Source organism: Hemiscyllium ocellatum, chromosome 24 (assembly GCF_020745735.1).
Source record: "Hemiscyllium ocellatum isolate sHemOce1 chromosome 24, sHemOce1.pat.X.cur, whole genome shotgun sequence".
NCBI lineage: Eukaryota > Metazoa > Chordata > Chondrichthyes > Orectolobiformes > Hemiscylliidae > Hemiscyllium > Hemiscyllium ocellatum.
In genome coordinates, this window is record NC_083424.1 from 43,082,074 (window position 1) to 43,109,755 (window position 27,682).

The 27,682-nt window shown below is 43.9% G+C and overlaps 1 protein-coding gene across 6 annotated transcripts in view; it reads right to left on the reverse strand.

Annotated features, from left to right (window-relative positions):
- The window catches only part of susd2 (sushi domain containing 2), a 233,071-nt gene that overhangs the window by 116,058 nt on the left and 89,331 nt on the right, over nucleotides 1–27,682 (reverse strand). For 3 of the 6 annotated variants that reach the window (XM_060843721.1, XM_060843720.1, XM_060843719.1), the window contains one exon: nucleotides 1,687–1,858. In XM_060843721.1, the coding sequence (XP_060699704.1) occupies nucleotides 1,687–1,768 (82 nt within the window). In that variant the 5' untranslated portion in view covers nucleotides 1,769–1,858. Of the gene's footprint in view, nucleotides 1–1,686; nucleotides 1,940–27,682 lie in introns of all 6 variants that reach the window. The other 3 variants (XM_060843718.1, XM_060843723.1, XM_060843722.1) reach the window with 1 other exon arrangement.

Here is a 27,682-nt window from a genome sequence, read left to right on the forward strand (position 1 = left end):
AAGCCCTTCTTCAGAATTCCTGAAGAAGGGCTTACGCCCGAAACGTCGAATTTCCTGCTCCTTGGATGCTGCCTGACCTGCTGCGCTTTTCCAGCAACACATTTTCAGCTCTGATCTCCAGCATCTGCAGTCCTCACTTTCTCCTCTACGGTGGTAGCTGCAGACTGGGTGGCGATGAGGCAGCTTTGGCAGAGAGAATGTTCCGGGTCTGGTCAGTGGCAGCAGGGGCAGGGAATGGTTTGGTGACTGCAGAGTATGACAGTGTCCCATAGCCACTTGGGAAACCAGGAAGTCACGTATGGAACAAACATGATTTGGCCCAACTTTATGTGATTTACTTATTTTTATAATGTGCACGCAGAGGGTGGTACGTGTATGGAATGAGTTGCCAGAGGAAGTGGTGGAGTCTGGTACAGTTACAACATTTAAAAGGCATCTGGATGGGTATATGAATAGGAAGGGTTTGCAGGGATGTGGGCCAAGTGCTTGGCAAGTGGAACTAGATTGGGTTGGGATATCTGGTCAGCATGGACGGGTTGGACCAAGGGTCTGTTTCCGTGCTGTACATCTCTATCACCCAACGACTCTGTTTAATTAAAATGGTGCCGGCTTATGGTGTCCTTTCCACATTTTACTGTATTTTCATTAATACATCTGACAATAAATTACTATTATTAAATTACCAGCTAAGTTTGCCAGTGTTCCTGGTTAGCTCCCAGTTCAGGCACTGATATTCAGTTACCAGTTCAGAAGTGATTGTCAATTGCCAGTTCAGAACTGGAATTACTGGTGTCAGTATTACGGGAACTTGCTTTTGAAGGATTTGTCCTTTGCAACTTTTCCACATGGTTTAATCCAGCTCAGAACGTAGTCCTGAGCTTGGCCCACACTGAATTTATCTGGAAGGGAGTTGGGAAGGCGATGGCTTTCCACCCCAACCTTCCAACCCCGTTATACCTCCCCCCCCACTCCCCAGCCTATACCCATGGGGATCATTAAATTCTCCCTATAGCATGGTTGACAGGGTGAGACATGGGATTGTGGCTGTTGCTATTAAACCTCAGTATAAATGAAGACGTTCCGGGCAAAGAGCACGGAAAAGTAATTATTATTTTAAAATTGGGTAAGGGAGAATAACGGTAAAGGGTAAAAAAGTGAAGGAATCCCTTGTAAAGTTTCTGTAACAAAAGATATGGTTGTTCTGTGAATAGAGAAGGCACAGTCACAGCACAGCATGCCAAAGATTAGCTATGGGGAAAAACTCCTGACCAAATTTATAGGGATATATGAAAGTGGTCTGCAGCTACTTTTGCGAGATTTGATATCTCATTATTCTGGATTCAAGTCCAATATATAATAATCTTATTCTAAAAACACTCAGGTCGGGTGGTAGTTTTAAGTTGCAATTAGCTAGTCACAGGACCCTGTACAGAAAAACAGTTCAGAATGCGTTGGGATCTCCAGAAATGAACTTTGTGCACAGTAAATGATTTAACGTGTTTCATTGTGCTTTTATTAATTGCATGCTTTAAAATATTTCTGACTAAATTCCATTCATAAATTATGCCAGATTACCATTATGTCAAAAGTAACCAATCAAAATATACATAAAGGTCAGAAATAAAGTCTTGCAAGAAAGGACAGCAGGAAAAGAATTGCACTATTTCCAACGATTATTTCAATTACCTGCTTGAAGTGTAGAGTAGGAAACAAGCCCGATCACTAGGGAGCAAAAAAGTTGAAGGTTCTGCTCTTTGCCTTTGACCATGGTGAGGTGTTGATTCAGCAGCCACTCGTTGAACTGTGGTTTCACAACAGCACCCAGAGTCTGTTAATGTCTTCGGGAAGGTTTGTGAAGCTCACGAGAGAGAGAGAGAAAAAAAAATCATACTCTTATTTGCCCAAGAGAGGAAATTGATCCATCTGCTGCTGGATTTGCCTAGGGTTTAAAAATAAACAAGTAAGTGAACAATGAAACTGAAGAATCATTTATTGAACCTAATTTTGTTTCAAAGGTCAGTGACTGCTGATGCTGTACAAATGTATCACTGCCCCTGGATGAACTGACCTTATTACAGCACACTGCGGCTGCTTGTTCCCAGCTGTGGACAGCAATACTTCAATGAATATTCAAAAGGTAACTACAGAGCCTGACTTTAATGCCGATGTCAGCATTAATTCATGTGCTGACCAGCAGTGAGTCTTCTAACTGTTTAAATCTTCTAATACTTCAATTCAAATTTTACACCATGGCGAAAGCCCTCAGCTGTAGAGGATATAACCACAGCTGAAAGAGCAAAAAAGACTTGCATATATGTAGAACCATTCATGATCCCAGGGTTTCCCACTTTACTGCTAATAAAGTACATGTAGTCACAATGACAATGTAAAATACACCCACAAACCATAACCGTCATGGTCTCATAGTGCAACTAAAGAAGAATTACAGAGGTAAGAAAAACCTTTATTCAAGAAACATCTTAGTACAGCTTCATCTTGCCATGTAGTTATGACCTCCTGTGATGATCAATGCTATTTAATTAGTATATACAGTAATCAGATATAGTCCCTTAATAAAGTATTATTAAGCTGAAGACGGTTCGGGAAAGATTTACCAGGATGTTTCCGGAAATGGCAGGCGTCTTTTCTCTCGGGTGGAGGATTTCAAGACTAGGGGCATATTTTTAAGGTGAGAGAAGAGAGATTTTAAAAAGGCATGAGGCGTAACATTTTTACACAGAGTTCGTGTGTGAAATGAACTTCCAGGGTAAATGGTGGATGGGGTTGCAATTGCAACTTTTAAAAAACATTTAGGTAAGTGGGTGAATAAGCAATGTTTGGGCCGGGGCAGGCAGATGGAACTACTTTAGTTTGGGATTTTGTTTGGTGTGGACTGGTTAAACTGGAGAGTCTGTTTCTATGCTGCATGACTTTATAAACAGAGACTTACCAGACCATGGAGTAGAGAGAGACACCACTGATGGTAACTTAGACTGACGCTCACCATGCCTCAGGTGAAGGGAGAGATTAAGAAGAAAAGACCTTCCGGGTGACCTCAGCTGGTGCAGTAATCAAACCCACACTGTTTGGCATCACTCTGCTTTGCAAACCAGCCATCCAGCTAACAGAAAGAACGTGAGGGCTGCAGATGCTGGAGATCAGAGTCGAGAGTGTGGTGCTGGAAAAGCACAGCTGGTCAGGCAGCATCTGAGGATCAGGAGAATCGGTATTTCAGGCATAAGCTCTTCATCCTGCCTCATTCCTTTTCCACCACCACACTCTCCATCCAGCTAACTGAGTCAACCAATCTCATTTATCTTTAATCATTCATGGGATGAGGGCAGCACTGGCTAGGCCAGCATTTACTGTCCATCCCTAATTGCTCAGCAGACAGTTCAGAGTCAACCACATTGTTGTAGGTCTAGAGTCGCCCACACCAAGTAAGGACACAGATTATCTCTGCTGAAAGGCATCAGTGAACCATTTGGGTTTTTGCAACAATTGATAGTGGATACATGGTCATCTTCAGATTCCTAATTCTAACTTCATTTACAAATTTGCTGATGACACCACCACAGTGGGTCAGATCTCAAACAGCCACAAGACAGAGTACAGAAAAGTGATAGGGAGCTTAGTGGCACAGTGTAAAGGCAAGAATCTCTCCCTCAATGTCAGCAGAATGAAGGAGTTGGTTAGTAACATCAGGAAGCAGAATGGGGAAGCAGAACATGCCTCTGTTCCCTCCCAGTCAGAAAACACTGCAGCGGTCCAGGACATTTGACCTCGGACCTTCGGGTGACCATCCTCTAAGGCGGACTTTGGGACAGGCAATAACAAAACGTGGCCGAGCAGGGAGCAGAGGCTGATAGCTATGTTCGGTACCCATGGAGATGGCCTCACCCAGGACCTTGGGTTCATGTCACACTACAAAGATAATTTACAGCCCAGGAACAAGCCCTTCAGCCCTCCAAGCCTGAGCCAATCCAAATCTACTGCCTAAACCTGTCGCCCAATTCCTAAGCATCTGTATCATTCTGCTCCTCACCTACTCATGCAGCTGTCCAGATGCATCTTAAATGCATCTGCCATGTCTGCCTCTACCACCTCTGCTGGCAACGCATTCCAGACACCCGCCACCCTCTGTGTGAAGTACTCGCCGCATGTATCCCACTTAAACATTTTACCCCTCACCTTGAAAGCTTGACCTCTCATCATTGAATCCTTCACCCTGGGAAAAAGCTTGTCTCTATCCACCCTGTCTATACCCTTCATTATTTTGATAACCTCAATCAGGTCCCCCCTCAATCTCCTTTTTTCTAATGAAAACAATCATAACCTACTCAACCTCTCTTCATAGCTAGCACCTTCCATACCAGGCAACATCCTCGTAAACTTTCTCTGCACTCTCTCCAAAGCGTCTACATCCTTTTGGTAATGTGGTGACCAGAACTGTACACAGTATTCTGAATGCGGCCAAACCAATGTCTTGTACAATTTTAACATGACTTGCCAGCTCTTATACTCAACACCCCGTCCAATGGAGGCAAGCATAATATATACCTTCTTAACCACTTTATCCACCTGTGCAGCGACCTTCAGCATGCAATGGACCTGCACTCCCAGATTTCTCTGCCTATCAACTTTTCCCAAGGCTCTTCTGTTCATTGTATAATTCGCTCTAGAATTAGTCTTGCCTAAATGCATCACCTCACATTTGTCTGGATTGAAATCCATCTGCCACTTTTCCGCCCAACTCTCCAGTCTATCTATATTCTCCTGTACCCTTTGACAGTCCCTTATGCTTTCTGCTCCTCCACCAATCTTCATGTCATCTGCAAACTTTCTAACCATACCAACAGTGCCATCTTCCAAACCATTTATGTATATTACAAACAACAGTGGCCCCAGCACTGCTCCCTGTGGAACATCACTGGTCACCTCTCCATTTTTGAGAAACTCCCTTCAACTACTACTCTCTGTCTCCTGTTGCTCAACCAGTTCTTTATCCACCTAGCTAGAACACCCTGCACACCATGTGACTCCACTTTCTCTATTAGTTTATCATGGGGAACCTTATCAAACACCTTACTAAAGTCTATGTGTATGATATCAACAGCCCTTCCTTCATCTATCAACTTGGTCACTGCCTCAAAGAACTCTATTAAGTTGGTAAGGCACGATCTTCCCGCACAAAACCATGGTTGCCTATCACTGATAAGCCTTTTTCTTTCTAAATATAAATAGATCCTATCCCTCAGTACCCTCTCCAGAAACTTTCCAACACTAATGTCAGGCTCACTGGTCTGTAGTTACCCAGAATATCCCTACTACCCTTCTTGTACAGGGGGACAACGTGAGCAGCCTTCCAGTCCTCTGACATCTTATCTGTGTTTAAGGATGCCACGAAGATATCTATCAGGGCCCCAGCTATTTCCTCTCTCGCCTCCCTCAGCAACCTGGGATAGATCCAATCCGGTCCTGTGGATTTGTCCACCTTAATAACCTCTAGCCTACCCAACACATCTTCCCTACTTAGGTCAACGTGATCCAGATTAATCAAGCTTCTATCTCTAATCTCAAGATTCATCATGTTCCTCTCCTCAGTGAACACTAATGCAAAGTAATCATTGAGAATCTCAACCATTCTCTCAGCCTTCCTTCGTTATCCTTTAGTGGACCAATCCTTTCTCTAGTTAGCCACTTTCTTCTTATATAAGAATAAAATGCTTTGGGATTCTCCTTAATTCTGCTCGCTAAAGCTATTTCATGACCCCTTTTAGCCTGCTTGATTCCTCACTTAAAATTTATCCTACTCTTCCGATATTCCTCCAGGGCCCATTCTGTTCTTAGCTGCCTAAACCTTATGTATGCTTCCTTTTTCCTATTGGCTAGTCGTAAAATTTCTCCTGTCATCCACGGTTCACGAATCTTGCCCTTCCTATCTTTTCCCTTCAACAGGACATGCCCATCCTGCACTATCTTTAATGTAACTTTGAAAGCCTCCCACATATCAAATGTGGACTTCTCTTCAAATAGCTGTAACCAATCCACATATCCGAGCTCCTGCCTAACTTTGATATAATTGGCCTTGGCCCAGTTTAGTACTCTTCCCTTAGGACCACTCTCATCTTTATCTACGAGTATTCTAAAACTTACAGAATTGTGGTCACTGTTCCCAAAGAAATCCCCCACTGCAACTTCTACCACCTGTCCTGGCTCGTTCCCCAGTACCAGGTCTAATATGGCCCCTTCCCTCGTTGGACTATTGACACACTGCTCTAGAAAACTCTCCTGCACACTTCTTACAAATTCTACCCCATCCAGATCTCTGACACTAAGTGCATCCCAGTCAATGTTGGGAAAATTAAAATCTCCCATCACCACTATCCTATTGCCTCTACATCTTTCCATCATCTGCTTACCTATTTGTTCTTCTACCTCACGCTCACTGCTGGGAGGCCTGTAAATACAGCCCCAACAATGTAACTGCACCCTTCTTATTTCTCAGCTCCATCCATAATGCCTCACTACCCAAGACCTCCACAGTGTCCTCCTTTAGCACAGCCGTGATGTCATCCCTGACCAGCAATGCAACTCCACTTTCCCTTTTACTTCCCTTCCTGTCATGTCTGAAGCATCTATATCCTGGAACATTTAGTTGCCAATCATGCCCTTCCTTCAACCAAGTCTCTGTGATTGCAATAACGTCATACTCCCAGGCACTGATCCAAGCCCTAAGTTCATCTGCTTTACACATTATACTCCTTGCAATAAAGTAGATGCATTTCAGGCCACCGGTTCTTTTGCATTCTTCTGCTCTCTGCCTACTCTTCCCTTTATTAATGCTATCTTCATGATTCTTACAGTCTCCAGTCTCCACCTTGCTGCCTACTTGTTTTCTCTTCTGGTTCCCAGCCCCCTGCCACATTAGTTTAAAGCCTCCCTAACAGCAGCAGCAAAAATTCCCCAAGAGCATTGGTTCCAGTCTGGTTCAGATGTAGACTATCCATTTTGTAATAGTCCCACCTTCCACAGAACCAGTTCCAATGTCCAACAAACCTGAATCCATCCCTCAAGCCACGTGTTCAACCTGCCTATTCTTTCATTTCTACGCTGGCTAGCACGTGTAGAAATCCCAAGATCACTACCTTTGAGGTCCTCCTCTTTAACTTCTCTCCCAGCTCCCTGAATTATTTTCAGGACCTCATCTTGTTTTTTACTTATATTTTTGGTGCCTATATGCACCAAGACAACTGGCCGTTCACCCTCCCCTTTCAGAATGCTCTGCAGGCGATCGATGACATCCCTGACCCGAGCACCTGGGAGGCAACATACCATCCGGGAGTCCCGTTTTCGGCCACTCCCCTCACAACAGAATCCCCTATGACTATGGCGCTACAAGTCTTTTTCCTGCCCTTCTGATTAGCGGTGCCATGATCCTGGCAACTGCTGCCCTCTCCTGGTGAGCCATCTCCCCCAACAGTACCCAAAATGGTATACCGGTTTTGGAGGGAGATGACTGCAGGGGACACCTGCACTGCCTTCCTGCTCTTCTTCTGCCTTTTTGTCACCCATTCCCTGTCTCCCTCAGCAATTATAACCTGCGGTGTGACCAGTTCACTAAATGTGCTATCCATGACCTCAGCATCTCGGATACTCCACAGTGAGTCCATCCGCAGCTCCAGAGCCATCACGGGTTCAAACAAGAGCTGCAGCTGGGCACACTTCTTGCAAGTGTAAGAGTCAGGAACGTAAGCCACGTTCCTAAGCTCCCACCTCAAGCAAGAGGCACATGGCATGGGTCTGAGGTCCCCTGCCATTGTTAACTTAGCTTTATATGAACTAACTAAAACCAAACAATGCACTTAAATATATGAAAAAGAAAGATAAAGAAAAAATATAAGCTTTACCTTACAGAGTCTTTTTTTTCTGGTTAGAGGAGGGGAGGGGTGGGAGGAAGATACTACACGTGTCGTATCTCGGGTTTAGCCACTGCCCAAATATAAATTAAGCCCTTACCCTTCCCGGCAGCCCTCACTTCACCTCACCTTCTCTTCTCACCGCTCTGTAAAAATGGAGGCCCGACTCCCAAGGTAAGTCCTTTTTTAAGTGGGAAAACTTACCCGCAAAGACAGCCCTTGCCTCACTCCACCTTCTCTCCTCGCTGCTCTGTCAAAATGGACACATACACTCATGCAGACCCTCTCTCACATGCTCACGCATACACTCCTGCATTCACACAGACTTATACCCTTTTACACACACACACTCACACACGTACACACACTCTCTCACAGACCACTCATAAAGCACACCCCCATACACACACACACACACACAGATATATAAGTTTGTGGGGTGAATTTGTACTTGCAGAATTAAATTTTACTTTGCTCAAAAACTGCATGAATCCATGCATGGTTCTGTAAATTCATTTTTTAGATTAGAATCAGTCTGATCATTGTGGCACAGACAGTCTCACACAGGGCAGCTCACACCTTCAATGCATTATCTGGGCCAACATGACACCAATTGTTAAAGTTCACTTGAGAATGTAATTTTTAAATGCTCTGCGATTTACAAATGAAAAGAACTGAAACCAACATGTTCTTTCTAAAAGATGAGAGACTTAACAAATAATCCAGGTCTTTTTCAATATATAATTTCAGTTCCAGCACACAGTAAACCTTTGCAATGAATTGTGTGTGTTACAATCTTATACTCCACAACCACCTGATGAAGGAGCAGTGCTCCGAAAGCTAGTGCTTCCAAATAAACCTGTTGGACTATAACCTGGTGTTGTGTGATTTTTAACTTTATGACCCTATCTGTGTCAGTGGTGCTGAGGTGGAAGTAGTGGACACCTTCAAGTTCCTAGGAGCAAGTATCACCAACAATCTGTCCTGGTCGGCATTAAATTCAAGGAAGCACACCGTCTCTACTTCTTCAGAGGGCTAAGGAAATTTGGCGTGTCCACAATGACTCCAACCAACTTTTATAGATGCACCATAGAAAGCATCCATCACAGCATGGTACGTCAGCTGCTTGACCCAAAACTGCAAAGAATTATAGAGACTTCTGAATGCAGCCCAGCCCATTACAAAAAAACCAACCTTCATTCCCTTGACTCCATCTACTCTTCCTGCTGTATCGGGAAATCAGCCAACATCATCAAAGATACTATGGAAAAAGATATGGAAGATATAGACTGTAGGGAAATAGATGGTGACATCTTGCAAAATGTCCAGATTACAGAGGAGGAAGTGCTGGATGTCTTGAAACGGTTAAAGGTGGATAAATCCCCAGGACCTGATCAGGTGTACCCGAGAACTCTGTGGGAAGCTAGAGAAGTGATTGCTGGGCCCCTTGCTGAGATATTTGTATCATTGATAGTCATAGCTGAGGTGCAGGAAGACAGGAGGATGGCAAACGTGGTGCCACTGTTTAAGAAGGGTGGTAAGGACAAGCCAGGGAACTATAGACCGTTGAGCCTGACCTCGGTGGTGGGCAAGTTGTTGGAGGGAATCCTGAGGGACAGGAGGTACATGTATTTGGAAAGGCAAGGACTGATTAGGGATAGTCAACATGGCTTTTTGAGTGGGAAATCATGTCTCACAAACTTGATTGAATTTTTTGAAGAAGTACCACAGAAGATTGATGAGGGCAGAGCAGTAGATGTGATCTATATGGGCTTCAGTAAGGCATTCGACAAGGTTCCCCGTGAGAGACTGATTAGCAAGGTTAGATCTCATGGAATACAGGGAGAGCTAGCCATTTGGATACAGAACTGGCTCAAAGGTAGAAGACAGAGAGTGGTGGTGGAGGGTTGTTTTTCAGACTGGAGGCCTGTGACCAGTGAGTGCCACAAAGATCGGTGCTGGGTCCTCTGCTTTTTGTCATTTACATAAATGATTTGGATGCGAACATAAGAGGTACAGTTAGTAAGTTTACAGATGACACCAAAATTGGAGGTGTAATGGACAGCGAAGAGGGTTACCTCAGATTACAACAGGATCTTGACCAGATGGGCCAATGGGCTGAGAAGTGGCAGATGGAGTTTAATTCAGATAAATGTGAGGTGCTGCATTTTGGGAAAGCAAATCTTAGCAGGACTTATATACTTAATGGTAAGGTCCTAGGGAGTGTTGCTGAACAAAGAGAACTTGGAGTGCAGGATCATGGCTCCTTGAAAGTGGAGTCGCAGGTAGATAGGATAGTGAAGAAGGTACTTTCCTTTATTGGTCAGAGTATTGAGTACAGGAGTTGGAAGGTCATATTATGGCTGTACAGGACAACTGTTGGAGTATTGCGTGCAATTCTGGTCTCCTTCCTATCAGAAAGATGTTGTGAAGCTTGAAAGGGTTCAGAAAAGATTACAAGGATGTTGCCAGGGTTAGAGGATCTGAGCTACAGGGAGAGTCTGAACAGGCTGGAGCTGTTTTTCCTGGAGCGTTGGAGGCTGAGGGGTGACCTTATAGAGATTTACAAAATTATGAGGGACATGGATAGGATAAACAGACAAAGTCTTTTCACTGGGGTCGGGGAGTCCAGAACTAGAGGGCATAGGTTTAGGGTGAGAGGGGAAAGATATAAAAGAGACCTAAGGAGCAACTTTCTCACACAGAGGGTGGTACGTGTATGGAATGAGCTGCTAGAGGATGTGGTGGAGGCTGGTACAATTGCAACATTTAAGAGACATTTGGATGTGTATATGAATAGGAAGGGTTGGAGGGATATGGGCCAGGTGCTGGCAGGTGGGACTAGATTGGGTTGGGATATCTGGTCGGCATGGACAGGTTGGACCGAAGGGTCTGTTTCCATGCTGTACATCTCTATGACCCTGTGACTCTATGACCCCTCCCACCCCAGTTATACTCTCTGCCACCCTCTTCCATTAGGCAGAAGATACAAAAGCTTGAAAACAATTGTGATTATATTTAAGAACAGGTTCTTATGAATGGACCTCTCATATATTAGAGTTGGTCTGTCTCTGCACCTTCTCTGTCGCTGTCACACTATATACTGCATTCTGTTTTATTATCCTGATATACTTAGGTAAGGAATGACATCACGCAAAACAATACTTTTCACTGTATGTAAGTACATGTTACAATGATAAAGCAAATCAAAAATCAGATTGTTATTGAATTCAAATTCCACCCTCTGCCATAGTGGGGTTTGAACCTGGCTGCATTATTTGGGTCTCTGGATTAGCAGTCCTATGGTAATATGACCAGGTAATCCCTATCCCTGAGAGCACCAATCGTTTTTTATGCTATAAGTGACATTAAGGTAAGTGATCAGATCCTCTCTTTTAATAATTTTGGTTTGAGAGATCATTTCGAAGCAAAGGTGGCGAAGAAATGAAAAGGGAGAATTGAATGGGGCTAAATGTAAATTTTAAGTAACTGTAAATCATGATTTTCAGATTGGGAAGCAGGACCAGAAAGGGATTCCAAGAAGCCCACAAAGTGAGCTGACATCTGTCCATCTATCCTCCATATATATGTGAGTTCTGTATTCCACAATTATTCTGTAATTTGCCATTAGCTAATAGCTATATATAATAAAATGATTTTGTGGTTCTGTTCGCCGAGCTGGAAGTTTTTGTTGCAAACATTTCGTCCCCTGGCTAGGAGACATCATCAGTGCTCTGGAGCCTCCTGCGAAGCGCTTCTTTGATGTTTCTTCCGGTATTTATAGTGGTCTGTCCTTGCCACTTCCGGGTGTCAGTTTCAGCTGTCCACTGTAGTGGTTGGTATATTGGGTCCAGGTCGATGTGTTTGTTGATGAAGTTTGTGGATGAATGCCATGCCTCTAGGAATTCCCTGGCTGTTCTCTGTCTGGCTTGCCCTATGATAGTAGAGCACTCCAGAGTACTGATGATGTCTCCTAGCCAGGGGACGAAACGTTTGCAACAAAAACTTCCAGCTCGGCGAACAGAACCACAACAACGAGCACCCGAGCTACAAATCTTCGCACAAACCTTGAATAAAATGATCAATGATTGCCCTATTGTCCTTCAGATGGCTGGCAGTACTGTCCCAGATATTCCGATGGTCAGAGAATGGATAGCATGGTATAGACTGGAGAAATGCAGAAGACAATACTGAGACAGCTGGCTCCCTACAAACCACCCAGGAAAATTAAGCTTCCAATGTGGAATCTCAATGTATCTGAAAACCTCTGAATCAGCCCCTTCAACTTCTGGAATTCAGAGGGTTGCCACTCATTTAATTATGCATAGTTATGCAGGAAAAGTTACAGGATTAAAAATCTATTCTGACTCGGCAAGATGGCAGCGATTCTGTAGAGCTGCTGTTGACAGCTCTGCCTAACAGCCAAGGCATATCGGTGTTTTTTTGCCATCCCTGGCCAACTTATGTGGTGGAATTATTAGTTTAAAACCTTACAGACCACATATTTGTTAATATTTGGGAGTGGGAAGGATGCCAAAGGGAAAAGGAGCAAGCAAACAGCAGCAGGGAGGACACTCCCCTGCAGCACCTACCACACCAGAGAATGCAGCAGCAGCAGCCTCTCCTGAACCCCTCCCAGGCATCTGAAAGACTCACAGGAATTGGCTACGGTGATGGAGAGACTTACTTGAAAGTTGTGGCTGCGATTGAGGAAATCGGTGGGGAGATTTGTGCCCAGGTCCAACTATCGCATCTATACTGCAGAACCACGAGCAGGAGATCCAGGGCCTCGGGGAGAGGCTGGAGGAGGTGGAGAGTCGAACTAAGGCCTTGGAAGCTGCGATGGAGTCCTCATCCAGTCGGATCCAGGTGCTGGAGCGAGAGGTAGGGGCCTTGCGAAACCATATCAACAACCTCGAAAATCGAGGTCGGAGGATAAATCTCCAAACTGTTGGGCTCCCTGAAGCTAAGGAAGGTGAGCAGCCAGTCAGCTTCTTTGAAAACTAGCTGCCGAAGTTTTTGGGCCTTCACATCGAGTCCAGCAGGCTGCAGATTGAAAGGGCATATAGGGTTACAGTGCACAGGTCAGGCCCAGTGCAGCGCCCCCGCTCAGTCCTAGTGCACTTCCACTCATATAAGGACAAGCAAAAAGTCATAGAAGATTCCAGCTCCCTGGGAAAAGATCCGCAGCCACTGCTGTACAAGGGGTCAAAAATCATGTTTTTCCAGGATTTCTCTGCAGCTGTAAATCGAAAGAGGAAGTCCTTTGATGAAGTTAAAAAGAGGCTGAGGAACCTGGGCATCCAGTACTCCATGAAATACCCCGCAGTGCTTCGTTTCAGCCTCGAGGACTCAGTTTATACATTTGACTCGGCGGATAAGGCTAAAAACTTTGTGGAGACTTTAAAATTGACGGTTTGGCCTGAAGAATATGGTTAATATTTGCTCTCTTTTCTATCTTTCCCATGTTTTCCCTTCTTTTTTTATGCCTTTCTTTCTCCCTCATAATTTCCTTTTTTGGAAAGGGAGAAAAAAACTTTGGAATAAGTTGTTCTTTTTTTTTAATAACTGGATTTTCTGATGGGAAATTTTGTGGATGTTCTTTGTTGTCTCTCTCCCTTTTTTTTGTTTGTTCAGCTTCTCTTTTAGTCACAAGTAAGGGTGACATGAAGCCAGAGATGGGTGGAGTGCTCATCCTGACTTTGTCTTTTCTTCTGTTAATTTAAGGATCATCTCCTTGGTTTTTTTTTGGCCTAAAGCTGGGGCACAATCCGGGTTTGAAGGAGCTGTGAAGGAGGGGATGGGTAGGGTGAGTGCCCCCTATGGGCAGGGGGAAGAGTCTTCCATTCAAGGTTCTATAGTTGGTTTTCTTTGTAGTTTTTGGTAGTAGTGTTTTTAGACTAGATTAGATTAGACTTACAGTGTGGAAACAGGCCCTTCGGCCCAACAAGTCCACACCGACCCGCCGAAGCGCAACCCACCCATACCCCTACATTTACCCCTTACCTAACACTACGGGTAATTTAGCTTGGCCAATTCACCTAACCTGCACATCTTTGTGACTGTGGGAGGAAACTGGAGCACCCAGAGGAAACCCACGCAGACACGGGGAGAACGTGCAAACTCCACACAGTCAGTCGCCTGAGTCGGGAATTGAACCCGGGTCTACAGGCGCTGTGAGGCAGCAGTGCTAACCACTGTGCCACCTTGCCGCCCACTAATTTTGTTTATAGTTATGATAGAGTAGTTTTTCTTTATATAGTTTTTCGATTCTATGAGTCTTTATTTACTTATTCTCGGCACTTTGTAAGCAGGGTTCTCCCTCCCAAAGGCTCAAGGGTCTCTGAAAGGGGATATGGCTAAGTGCCTTATTAAATGGTGCACCTGGAACATTAAGGGAAGTCATTCACCTGTTAAAAGGAAGAAAGTGCTTTCTAGCCTTAAGAGGGAAAAGGTTGATATCGCTTTATTGCAGGAAACCCATCTTGATGATGGGGAACACCTGAAATTACAACAGGGGGGTTATGACCGGGTATTCTTTTCATCCTTTACTACTAAAAGTAGGGGAGTGGCGGTACTTCTCCAGAAAAATCTTCCGTTCACATTATTAGAGCAGGTGAAATAGGAGCATGGACGGTTTGTGATACTTAAAATCCTGATACATGGGGAAGAATATGGCATTTTAAACATCTACTGTCCTCTGGCACATACCCTCAAATTTTTGATTAGTGCTTTCTCTAAGTTGAGTGCTTTCGGAACACGGCACATTATTATGGGGGGGGATTTTAATTGTCTTTTGGATCTGACAGTGGACAGGATGCCTTGTGGGCCCCCAACTATTTCTGCGCAGGCCAAGCAGGTGGTTGACTTATGCGAGGAGTTGAGGCTGGTGGATATTCGGAGATGTCTTCACCCTACCGACAGGGACTTCACGCTTTTCTCAAACCCACATAAATGTCACACGAGGACTGACCTCTTTCTGGCTCCCTCGGCCCTTCTGGTTTCGATTATGGGTTGTAAAATTGGGAATATAGCTATCTCTGATCACGCAGCAGCATATTTGGAGGTTAAGGCCAAGAGTGAAGGGCTAGATTTGTGACACTGGCGTTTGGACTCTTTTCTCCTCAAGAATTCCAAATTTGTGGAATACTTTTTGAAGGAGTTGCAGGAATTCTTGACTATCAACTCAGGCACAGCTAGTTGTCCATCCATGCTATGGGAGACTGATAAGGCCTTTGCTAGGGGATTAGCTATTTCCTATTCGGCTAGCCGGAAATGTCAGAAGGAGGAACAGCAGCGTCTACTTGAAACGCGGTTGAAAGCCGCTGAGGCAGCACATTTTGCGTGGCCTTCAGTGACTAAGCTACAGTGGATCACAGCCCTCCGGGCCGCCTCAAATTCAATACTGACATAAAACACAAAGAGAGAACTTGCTTTTGCTAGACAAAGGCTGTTCGAATATGGGGATAGGCCAGGGAAGTATTTAGTGTACCTGATAAGGAAAAAGTGTGCTCCCCAATCCATTACTGCAATCAGAGACAGCGCCGGGGTCCTGACATATGATGCTTAAAAGATTAATGAGGCTTTTTGGAGCTTTTACTCTGAATTGTATCGGTCTGAAGGTTGTGCAGACAGGAGTGCTAAAATGGAGACCTTTTTTAAGAACTTGGACCTCCCGGGATAACCTTGGAACAAGTCTCTCTCCTTAATGCCCCCTTGACAGTTCAGGAAACACAGGAGGCAGCTAGGCAACCTCAGAGTGGGAAAGCGCCTGGCCCTGATGGTCTTCTGGGTGAGTTTTATCAGGAGTTTATAGGGATTCTGTCAGGGCCGATGTTGGAGATGTACAATTACTCCTATGTGCATGAATGCCTACCACCATCTTTGAGAGGAGCTAATATTTCCTTAATTCTTAAGAAGGGGAAGATTCCTGAGGATTGTGCCTCATACAGGCCCATCTCTCTATTAAATTCAGATTTCAAGATTCTGTTCAAGATCCTGGCACTGAGATTGGAAAGGGTGTTGCCCCATATTATTAAAGAGGACCAGGCAGGCCTTATAAGGGGCCGTAGGTGCTCTAATATTATTAGAAGGTTGCTGAATGTGGTCCAAGTTGGTCAGCAACGATCGATTCAGGGGTTGGTGATTTCCTTAGATGCAGAGAAAGCATTTGACCGGGTGGAATGGCTGTATGTTTTTTATGTCTTAGAACAGTTTGGGCTGGGTGGGGTCTTTTTAGGTGGGTGGAGGTTTTATATCGCCAACCTCTGGCCGCGGTCATCACCAACTGGGTGAAGTCTGGGAATTTTACGATTGGTTGGGGTAGTCGGCAAGGCTGCCCCCTCTCACCGTTGTTGGTGATAGAGCCGCTGGCTGAGGCCATTCGTCAGAACGTCCACATAACTGCTCCGGATGTGGGATCGAGGGCACACAAGATTACACTGTATGCAGATGATGTCCTTTTGTTTTTAATGAACCCGATGACCTCTGTACCCCATTTGATACAATTCATTTGGAGCTTTTTCAGGATATAAGATCAACTTTACAAAATCGGAGGCTATGCCTTTGGGGGACCTTAAGGATGTGCCAAAGGTTAAAGATGGCCCTAAGTTCCCTTTTAAGTGGTCACGGGCAGGGTTCCGATATCTAGGCATTTTTATTACCCTCAAGTTTGATCTGTTATTTTGGACTAACTTTGCTCACTTGCTCGACTTAGGCGAGATCTCCAGAGGTGAGAGGCTCTTCCAATTTCATGGCTGGGCCGAATATCTCTCATTAAGATGAATGTTCTTCCTCGTTTGTTTTATCCCATGCTCCCTATAATGTTTCCCAAGCTATGGAAGCTTATGAGGTGGTTTGGTTTCTTTGTCCGGCATCGTGGGCAGCCCCTCATCAAACTTACTAAATTGCAGTTGCCTCAAGGAGGGGAGGAGTTGATTTCCCAGACATCAGGAGGTATCTATTGAGTTCTCTGCTGTACTTTGTCTGCGATTGGGTAGGTAACGATCCAACTCAATATGGCTGGATATTGAGGACACCCAAGTAAAGTGCCCTCTTATTAACCTATTGTTCATGGATAAGATGAGGACAGTTATGGACCACTGCCGGAACCCCATTCTCATTAGTACAGTCAAGGCATGGAGGGCGATGCATCAGAGTGAGGGTTATTTATCCAATAGTTCGCCACTTACAACTATAGTTGGCATGCAAGGGTTCCGACCAGGGATGATGGACTCAGGGTTCAAACTATGGGCAGTGAGAGGAGTTTCTAGTTTGGGAGACTTGTTTGAGGGGAAAGTTATGATATCTTTTGAGCAACTGAGCTTCAAATACGGGTTGCCCAGCAGAGATCTTTTCCATTTTTTTCAGGTTAAGGATTTCATCCAGAAGAAGACTACGCTTCTCACTCAGCCCTATAAGACCGATACAGAGAGGTTGTTGCTACGTTCCACAACCACCCTTTTGGTTAGTGCCCTTTATCGCCTGCTGGGTGGCAGGGTCTGGCAGGATATTAACTGGTTATGTGAGGTCTGGGAGCAAGAGCTGGGAGTGGAGATCTCTTCTGATACGTGGGAGAACATATAGGAGAATACTCGAAAGATCTCAATCTGTGACAGGACACGTGCCATGCTGTTAAAAGTTCTGCACAGGGCTCATCTGGCACCAGACCATCTGGCGAAGTTTAAAAATGGGGCATCTTCAGTGTGCCCCAAATGTAAAATAAGTGTAGGTACTCTTACCCGTGGCTTCTGGACATGCCACAGGCTCCGTGTTTACTGGAGCGCTGTGGCGGGAGAGATAGGGAGGGTATTGAGGACTGAAGTCAAAGTAAACCCGATATCTCTCCTCTTAGATCTACCAAATTTACCATCTTCAGATGGGCATGGGAAGAAACTATTTAATATTCTTGAATACTGTGCACGGAAGAATATTGTGATGAATTGGGTGTCTGAGAACCAGCCGGGCTTGCTGGGATGGCAGATATTAATTATGGAGCACATTCCCTTGGACATTTTTACAAACGTGGTGCACCACACAACAGACCATTTTTATAAGACATGGCAACCCTACTTGAGTTATTTGGAAACAGATTTGTCAGTTGTCTTAACTAGGACGTTTGTTTAACCAGGATGGTTAGATTTGTCAAGTCCTGGGCCCTGGAGGGGGTCTCCTGAGTTAATACGGGATATATACACAATGCTCCTGTTCCTCTGTTTGGGAGCTTTGCGCCGAGCTTAGCTGTTCTGTATTCTGTGCTTTTTTTTTGGTGTTGCTTTGCACAGTGTTAGGGTTTGTTTTGTATTAGAGGGGAGGTTGTATAGTTTTTGTGTTTGTTTTCTTTTTATTATACTGATATTTGTTATTGATTGTATTTTTCAATAACTTTATATGTTTGTAAAGTTAAAACAAATTTGCTAATAAATATATTTACAAAAAAAATCTATTCTAGCTCCTTTCTAACTATTAAATTGAAACCAAGACTCATCACTAACACTCTCCTGCCCAATCTCTATCAACAAATACCCCTGACATTCCCACCACTCTGAAAGCAGTTTATGCACCTGCCAGATCAGGCAACCCTACCCCACTGGATCCAACACCATCGCTCCTGATCTGACCCGACACTCGCCTCCCCAGCAGACACCACCTCCCTCTTTTTCCCTACCCCCACCCACTGACCCAACCCAGACCCAATCTACACTCCCCATTGCCACGACTTGCACAACATGATACACCCTCACTACATACTGACTCAAACCGCCCCCAACCCTGATCTGACCCAGCACCACGCAAATTGCACCCCCTCTGATCTGACCCAACAATCTCCTGATACTACTGTTGCCACTTGCCCTAACAATGGGCAATACCATTGAGCTGACCCAAAACAACACCCTCAGCCTGTGACCCGAATCAAACCGCGACACTCCCTTGTCCGATCTGACACTCCCTGTGGTGACCCTGACTTAACAGCACCCTCCCCCCCACTTGACATTACTATATCCCCACACCCCGCCCACCCCGACGTCACTCCAATTTTCAATCCAATCAGGGTCAGAAATAGGGTTTGCAGTCCTGATGGGACTCTATGGGTCTGTATCATTTTGGGGTGATGACAGAAAGTCACTGGGAGTTGTTTCAATAGTTGCAGATGGTTTCCTGAATTGTGACAATGTTTGGAGCCACCAACCAGATGCTTGAAAGCTATTTTTGTTTACCTTGGAAAACGAATGAGGAGAAATTCCACAAACTATTGTGGAAAATTACATTCGATAAACAGTGTACTAAGTCTAAAAGATTCATAAATTCTCTCTGATAATCAGAATAATTCAGTCTTGAGTGAAACCCCTGATCACCTCAAAATTAGGCAATAAAATGTCAACTGTCATTGCAATAACAATTTGTATTTATATAGCATCTCAAAGATAATGGAAAATTCCAGGCCACTTCCAACAGTTTCATGCAGCCAAGTATGATACTGAGCCAACTTAGGAGCTATTAAGACAAATGACCAAAAGCTGGGGCACAACTAACAAATCATATCTAAGCTCTGCAGTTCTGCCATATCCAGTCACGGATTTGTCAGAAGGAGGTCATGCCTAACAAATCTGGTGTAGTTCTTCAAGGAGGTGACCAAGTGTATAGATGAGTGTAGACAGTTGATGTAGTTTCTATGGATTTTAGCAAGGCCTTTGACAAGGTGTCACATGGGAAACTGTCAAAGAAGATAAAAGTTCATGGGATCTAGGGTAACTTGGCAAGTTTTTGTCATGACAGCAGGTAGAGGGTGATGATGGAAAATTGCGTGACTGGAGACTGGTGTGTTGTTCCACAGTACAGGGAGCAATGCTGAGTTCCTAATTGTTTGTGATATTCAGAAATGGGGTAGATGGGAATATGGAAGGGTGAATGCTCAGTGGGGTTGTGGATGACACAAAGATTGGCCAGGGGGTCGACAGTAAGAAGGAGGGTGTTACATTGAAGGAGGATATAAATGGATTAGTTGGTTAAGTACATCAGTGACAAATAGTATTTAACCCTGACAAGTGTGAGATGATGCACTTTGGAAGAAAGAACAAGATGAGAGAGAACACTAGGATGTTCAGAGGAACAGAGGATGTTGGAGTGCTTGACCATTGATCCCTGAAGATCGAAGAATAGGTTAATAGGGTAGATAAAGAAGGCTTACAGGATGCTTGCCTTTGTCAGTAAGGAGGGAGATCATGTTGGAGCTGTATGTAACTTTGGGTATCTACAACTAGAGCACTGAGGTTCGTTAGCTCATTTGGTTGGATGACTGGGTTTTGATACCAAGAGTATGGGTTCAATTCCTGCACTAGCTGAAGGGCTCTTCTTCTCAATGTATCCCCTTGCCTGAGGTGTGCTGACCCTTGTGTTAAACCACCATTCAGTATAAGTCTCATTCTCTAATGACAGCAAAGTACTACGGTGACTTTAGATTTTATTGCGTACTGTTCAGGTCACCACACATTTCCATCTAGACAGACAAGGGCAGCAGATACATGAGAATATCACCACCTTCAACTTTTTCGAAAAGTCATTCACCTGACTTGGAAATATATCATTGTTCATTCAATGTGCCTGGGTCAACATCCTGGAACTCACCCCTTACCAGCACTTTGGGTCAGCCTCCACAAAATGGTCTGCAACAGTTCAAGAAGGGAGCTCACCACCATTTTCTTGAGGGCACCTACTGATGAGCAATAAATGCTGGGCTGGCTAGTGATACCCCCATTGCAGGAATGAATGTACCTGTCCCAGATGTACGAATTTCCAACTCTTACATATGAATGCATACAGGGGTGTAATTTTAAGGATCCAACATACAAACATTTCCTTTACTTATGAATAGCTATTTTGTACTGCCCTGCATTGTGTTCTGACTTGCGTATAAACCGACTTGCAAACGAGTTCAAAAATGGAATTCATTCAATAAAAAAAACGCAATAAAACGCCTGCAATTTAAAAAATGCACTTACTACACATTTATGCTGTGGATTGCACAGATATCCATCAGTACACACGCAGTACAGCTGCTATACACCAATTGCCATGCCACCGTTATTGTGTTTTATTTAACTAATTGTTTAAACAGATCACTGAATGATTAGCTGCAGATATATCAAATTGTTTTAACTACTCAACCAGTAAACGTAATTACAATACTTGTATCTCCCAAAAATGAACATAAACCACTGACCCCATTTAGAAAGAGAGAGCTAAAAATCTAATTTCCTTCATTCACCAAATTTGCAAGCTCACACTTTGTTTTTATTATAGAATCCTTACAGTGTGGAAACAGGCCCTTCAGCCCAACAAGTCCACACTGACCCTCTAAACAGTACACAATTGGCAATATAACATGATCAATTCACCTGACCTGCGCATCTTTGGATCGAGAGAGGAAACTGGAGCACCCGAAGGAAACCCGAAGGACACGGGGAGAATGCACAAACTCTACACAGACATTTGTCCAAGACTGGAATCAAGCCTGGGTCCCTGGTGCTTTGAGGCAGCAGTGCTAACCACTGAGCCACTATGCCACCCCCTGTGCCTGTTTGAGCTACACTCAGTGACAAGTTGCTAACACATTGGTTGCTTACTTTGTCCTTTTCAAAATTCCACCCATATTTACATTGTCTGAAATTCTACAGAGATGAATCAACATTGCTGGCTAGAGAACTCAGTTCAGCCACCTAATGAATTCCCGATGACTCAGACTTGGATAACTCCAGAAGTAGTGAATTGCTCAGACATTCCCACCAGAATAGGAAATCCATTAGGATGCCTGTGATAAGCCAAAATTGCAGGCTGGTCACTCCACATTAGCCAAAGTCATGCATTTTTGTCATATGACCATCCCAACCAATTGGAAGGAAGTTAGGCCAATGTGGTGCAAAACAACAGAGAAAGAGAAATTCCACCATCGAGTTTGTCACCGATTCTGAAACACAAGGTAAACATCTTGGAAGAGTTTGACAAATGGTGATTCTCTCCAGCAAGGAAGATGATGAGGAGGATTGACTATCCAGCCATCGAATCTCAGCTAATGTGGTGCAACACCACTCATGCAGAAAATATTCTCATGTTTGGCCCAATCCTGGAAAGGGACATTCCCTAGCAAAGAGCTAGGCCCCAGGAGTTAACCCGGAGTGATGGATGGCTGGATGGATTCAAATGAGGCTCAACATTATACAGGTATTCCCTGTGGTAAGTGAAGATGGTAGCAAAGACAGATGGTTGGTTGCAAAACATTATTACTGATGTCCTCAACTAATATGCAGCAAAGGATATGGTAATGTGAAATATTTGGGACTGTTTCAATGTCTTTTTTAACCAGAGTGTTCTTTAATGTTTAAAGGTGTAATGGTGGAACGTGAAACAAGAAATGCATCACCGTTACAGTCTGCAGCAAAAAGCTGCTGCTTCTTCTGATAGGGAAGTTCAGAAAGCCACTTACTTCACAAAGGTCAAAGACGTGGCCAACAAAACCATCTGACGATCTCCAGAATTTCTGAGGCATGCATCAGGAAGTGGACAAAATGTATCAGCAAAACAAAGGAAACATTATTCTCATTATGACAATTGCTCCGCACACCCTGACATCATTGGCCTCAAGAGCATCAAGGTGATATTCCTGCCTCTCAGCAGCATAACTAAGCCCCAGTCACTGGTCCAAGGCTCAGGATATGATTAAGAACTTAAATGTCAACAACCGATGTCAGCTGATCTCTCCGTTACTGAGGCCATTGATAGCAAGTAGGAATACAATACAGCTCCTCTGGAGGCCATGCTCACAACAAGGAAGATGTGGACCATGACAATGGAAGCCACAGTCAGCTGCTGCTTCTGTGACACTGGTTTCAAATGGATGAAAATTGTGCAAGACCCTGAGAACTAGGAGGAGCAGAGTGGGGACAGCTGACAGGGCTCTCTTCACTTACCAGTGGGAGAAACGCATAGAAATTACAAACAAAACAACCATGGAATCTGGACTGAAGTGGACAACATCATCTGTTGCACAACAGAGCTGACAGATGAGGCAGTCCTGGATGTTATACATTCTTCAGCTGCAGAGGTTAATGATCCTGAAGAGTCTGATGAATTCATTCATTCATCTGTTTCCCTAGTTGTCGCCACAAACCTCCTTTGGGATTCGGTACAGCGGCATAAGAACATGGAAAAATCAGTTTGACTTAATGTAAGCACCACACTGGTCCAAAGGCCGACCTAAGAAAGAAAAGATTGTTGACTGTATCCACAACTAATTCCCAATATTTTTCAATATCTTTCCTGTATCAGGTTAAGGGCTGGTCTATCATTGGAGGGGCATTTAGCTCAGTTTGCTGGATGGCTGGATGGCTGGTTTGCAACCCGGAACAAAGTCAATAGCATGGGTTCAATTCCTGTTATTAGTTGAGGTTACCATGAAGGACTCTTGTTCTCAACCATAATTGCGAGGTGCTGCATTTTGGGAAAGCAAATCTTTGCAGGACTTATACCCCACTTAATGGTAAGGTCCTAGGGAGTGCTGCTGAACAAAGAAACCTTGGAGTGCAGGTTCATTGCTTCTCGAAAGTGGAGTCGCAGGTAGATAGGATAATGAAGAAGGCGTTTGGTATGCTTCCCTTTATTGGTCAGAGTATTGAGTACAGGAGTTGGGAGATCATGTTGCGGCTGTAGGCCACTGTTGGAATATTGTGTGCAATTCTGGTCTCCTTCCTATCAGAAAGATGTTGTGAAACTTGAAAGGGTTCAGAAAAGATTTACAAGGATATTGCCAGGGTTGGAGGGGTTGAACTACAGGGAGAGTTTGTATAGACTGGGGCTGTTTTCCCTGGAGCGTTGGAGGCTGAGGGGTGACCTTATAGAGATTTATAAAATCATGAGGAGTGTGGATAGGATAAATCGACAAAGTCTTTATCCTGGGGTCGGGGAGTCCAGAACTAGAAGGCATAGGTTTAGGGTGAGAGGGGAAAGATATAAAAGAGACCTAAGGGGCAACTTTTTCACGCAGAGGGTAGTACATGTATGGAATGAGCTGCCAGAGGAAGTGGTGGAGGCTGGTACAATTGCAACATTTAAAAGGCATCTGGATGGGTATCTGAATAGGAAGGGTTTAGAGGGATATGGGCCAAGTGCAGGCAAATGGGACTAGATGAGGTCAGCCTGGTTGAGTTGGACTGAAGGGTCTGTTTCCGTGCTGTACATCTCTTTGACTGCATTTTTCTAAATGCTTAATACAAACCAGACAGCATTTTAGAAATTTTTTTTATTTATTCATGGGATGAGGGCATCACTGGCTAGACCAACATTTATTACCCTCACTCAACAAATACCAAAGCCATTGTCATAGGAACATTGAAAAATAAACAGGCCATTCAGCCTTCCAAGCCTGCTCTGCTGTTCAATTAAATCAAGGCTGAAATGTATTCCAATTCTATCTTTAACCTTTAGTTCAATACTCCTCAATGTACTTGGTTAATAAACATGTATTGATCTTAAATTTAAAGTGATTAACTGAGCTGGCATCTGTTGATTTTGTGGATGTGAGTTAGAAGCCTCAACCGTACTCTGGTATAAAGTGTGTCAGAACATCTCTCCTGAATGGTCTGATTTTGATATTGAAGTTTTACCCTGATCTTCAATATCCTCAGTTTTGTAAAGGTAATTTCACTCCATCTATTCTTCAATTTTCTTCACACTGTTAATAACCTCCATGAAATCACTCCTTAACTTTCTTTATTCCAATAAATACAACTATAGTTTATGTAATCGCTCCTGATAATTTAACCTTTGAAGCCCTGGTAATATTCTAGTGAACTTGCACTGAGTTCCTGCCAAGGGGCTAACATGTCCTTCTAACGTGAATGCCTGGAAATGTATGCCATGTTCCAAATACTTGTTGGTGCCACCTTCATATTACAACAGTCTTCAAACATCTCTTCCTCCACTGAGAGGTAATTAGTTAACTGTTGGCTAACTTCCTCAGTTAAATAAATTACAATCACTAGGGAAAGGGGACTAGGATGAAATGCTGATCAGTCTTTAGGCACCAATGGATTTCATCAAGGCTGATGAGATGGTCAATACTTTTTTTAGCTTGTCCAAAATTCCCATGATTCTCAAAGAGTCCCATCGGATTGGAAATTAGCAAATACAATTTCTCTACTCAAGGAAGGAGAGAACCAACAAGCAGGAAACTACACTCCTGATAGCATAAGCTCTGACACAAGGAAAATGGTAAAATTTCTTATGAACAAGCCAACAGAGGAGAATTTCGAAAATGCAATCAGACGGAGTCAACAGGGTTTAGTGAAAGAAAATCATGTCTGACTAATTTATTGCTTATCTCCAAGTAAATAAGGAACAATTGGTTGAAGTGGAACCTGTTGATGTAGTGTACTTAGATTTCCAAAATGTATCTGACAAGATACCACATTGAAAGTCACTGCACACAATAAAACCTTGTTTGGGCTGTTACATTTGCAGATGAAACATGTTGGTAGGAAGCTAAGTAATGGAGAGGGCATAAGGAATCTGGAAAGAGTTAAGTGAGTGGATGAAAAAATGACATATGGGGTATAACGTAACACAATATGAACTTGTCCACTTTGACAGCAAGGATAGAAATGTATCCTATTACTTAAGTAGAGACAAACTGCAGAGGAAGTGGTGGATGCAGATACGTTACAATGTTTAAGCAGCATTTAGATAATTACATGAATAAGAACTGTTTGGAGGGATATGGGCCAAGTGCAGGCAAGTGGGAGTAGTTTAGTTTGGGATTAAGGTCGGCACAGACTGGTTGGACCAAAGAGTCTGTTTCCATGCTGCATAACTCCATAACTCTGAGGTACAGTGGGATTATGGATGCCCCAGTACATATATCACAAAATATTAGCACACAGTGATTAGTAAGTCATATGAAATGTTATCAATTATTGCAAGGGGAATGGAGTATTGATGTTGGATGTATTGCTATAGTTATATATGATATTGGTGAGACAGTATCTAGAACACAGTGTTTAGCACTTGTTTCCTGATTTAAGAAAGGTTGAATAGAGGAATCTATATCCATTAGAATTTACAAGAATGAGAGGTAATCATATTGAAATATGTAAGATCCTGAGGGGACTTGGTTGAGTGGGTGTAGAAAGAGTGTTTTCCCTTGCAGACATGCCCAGAACCAGTAGTTACTGTTTAAAAAGAATGGATATGTTATTAAGATGAGAATGAGAAATGTTCTTCTGCTCTAAGAATTATGAGCCAATGGAACGAAGCTCCCCAGAGAGGAGTGGAGGCAGAGAATTATTGAGCTAAGAATTTCTGCAGAGATGTTCTTGATTCACCATGGAGTCACAGCGTGTCTGGAATAGTCAGGGAGGTAGAGTTGAGGTCACAATCAGATCAACTATGATCTCATCAAATGGACTGAATGGCCTACTCCTGCTCCTAATTCATATGCACATACAATTGTCATGTGAGGACCCACAGAAGAACCTGCATTAAGGTACAACTTGGATAATTGAGCAAAGAAGAGTCTCCCAGCCTGTTGTACTGCATTTGGGGTCCAGTCAGCGATTTGTATACCTGCAAAAAAACCTTTGGTGACCTTTACAGTGCAATCCTCAAATTTTAAAGGCTAACAGGGTGGTTAAGAAGAAGTTTAGCAAGCTTGCCTTTTTTTTCTCTAATAGAAATTACCCCTTCATCTAACAGCTCACTAAGACTTCAGTTCCATTAGAGGGTCTCGGCCATGCATTGGTGAGAACTCACGATCTCCCTGTTATGTCGAGCATAGGGACCAATGGGAGTAGCCCAATGCTACAGCAGCATCACTCGAATCCTCAGAAACTGCAGCCACATCATTCAAACACATCATCCACCAGCACAGGTACACACACCTCAGTGCATCCTCAATCACATTTAGAATGGGGGCAGCACTGGGTAAAAAGCAGATCATGAACGAGCAAGAGCAAAGACAGGGTCAGAGTGTGCTATAGTGCCCTTCAGATGACAGAGGATGGACCCGACCAGACTTAACTGGGGGCAGATATACAGCCTTGGAAACATGCCTTATCCAGTCGAGTGAGATGCGTGTCCATCCATATGTTTGAGTTCCTTCAGGCAGGGTGCAGTCCAAGTTTGACAATGGAGATGTCCATTCAGCTCATGTGTCCTGCCATTGGCCCTGGATTTTGAACATGAGCTTCTTCACTGAGAGCATGGTCAACCTCATGGAAAGTCATAGCTAGCTGCATTTGAGCAGACACAGGAATAGGAGACTGACAGAATGCAGGCCACATTCTCTAGCATTGACCAGTCAGTGGTGCAAATTATATGAAAGCTCATGGATTGGATGCAAGTTATGGCCCAACTGATCCTGGGAGTGATTATCCACAGCAAACTTTCTTGGCATCTTGTGGATGCACTGGTTACAAAAGCCCAACAATGTCTCTTCTTCCTCAGGCAGCTGATGAAATTTCACATGATGATGAATACTCTTGCCAACTTTTATAGGTGCGCCATTGAGCGCATTCTGTCTGGATGTATCACTACCTGGGATGGCAACTGTACCATTCAAGATCGGAGATGGTTACAGAGAGTGGTGAACTCAGCCTGGACAATCACAAAGGCCAACCTCCCATTTATACAATCCATCTACCAGGCCCGCTGCCAAGTACGGGCCACTAGCATTCGCAAAGATCCATCCCACCCTGGCAATGCTTTTCTACAACCTC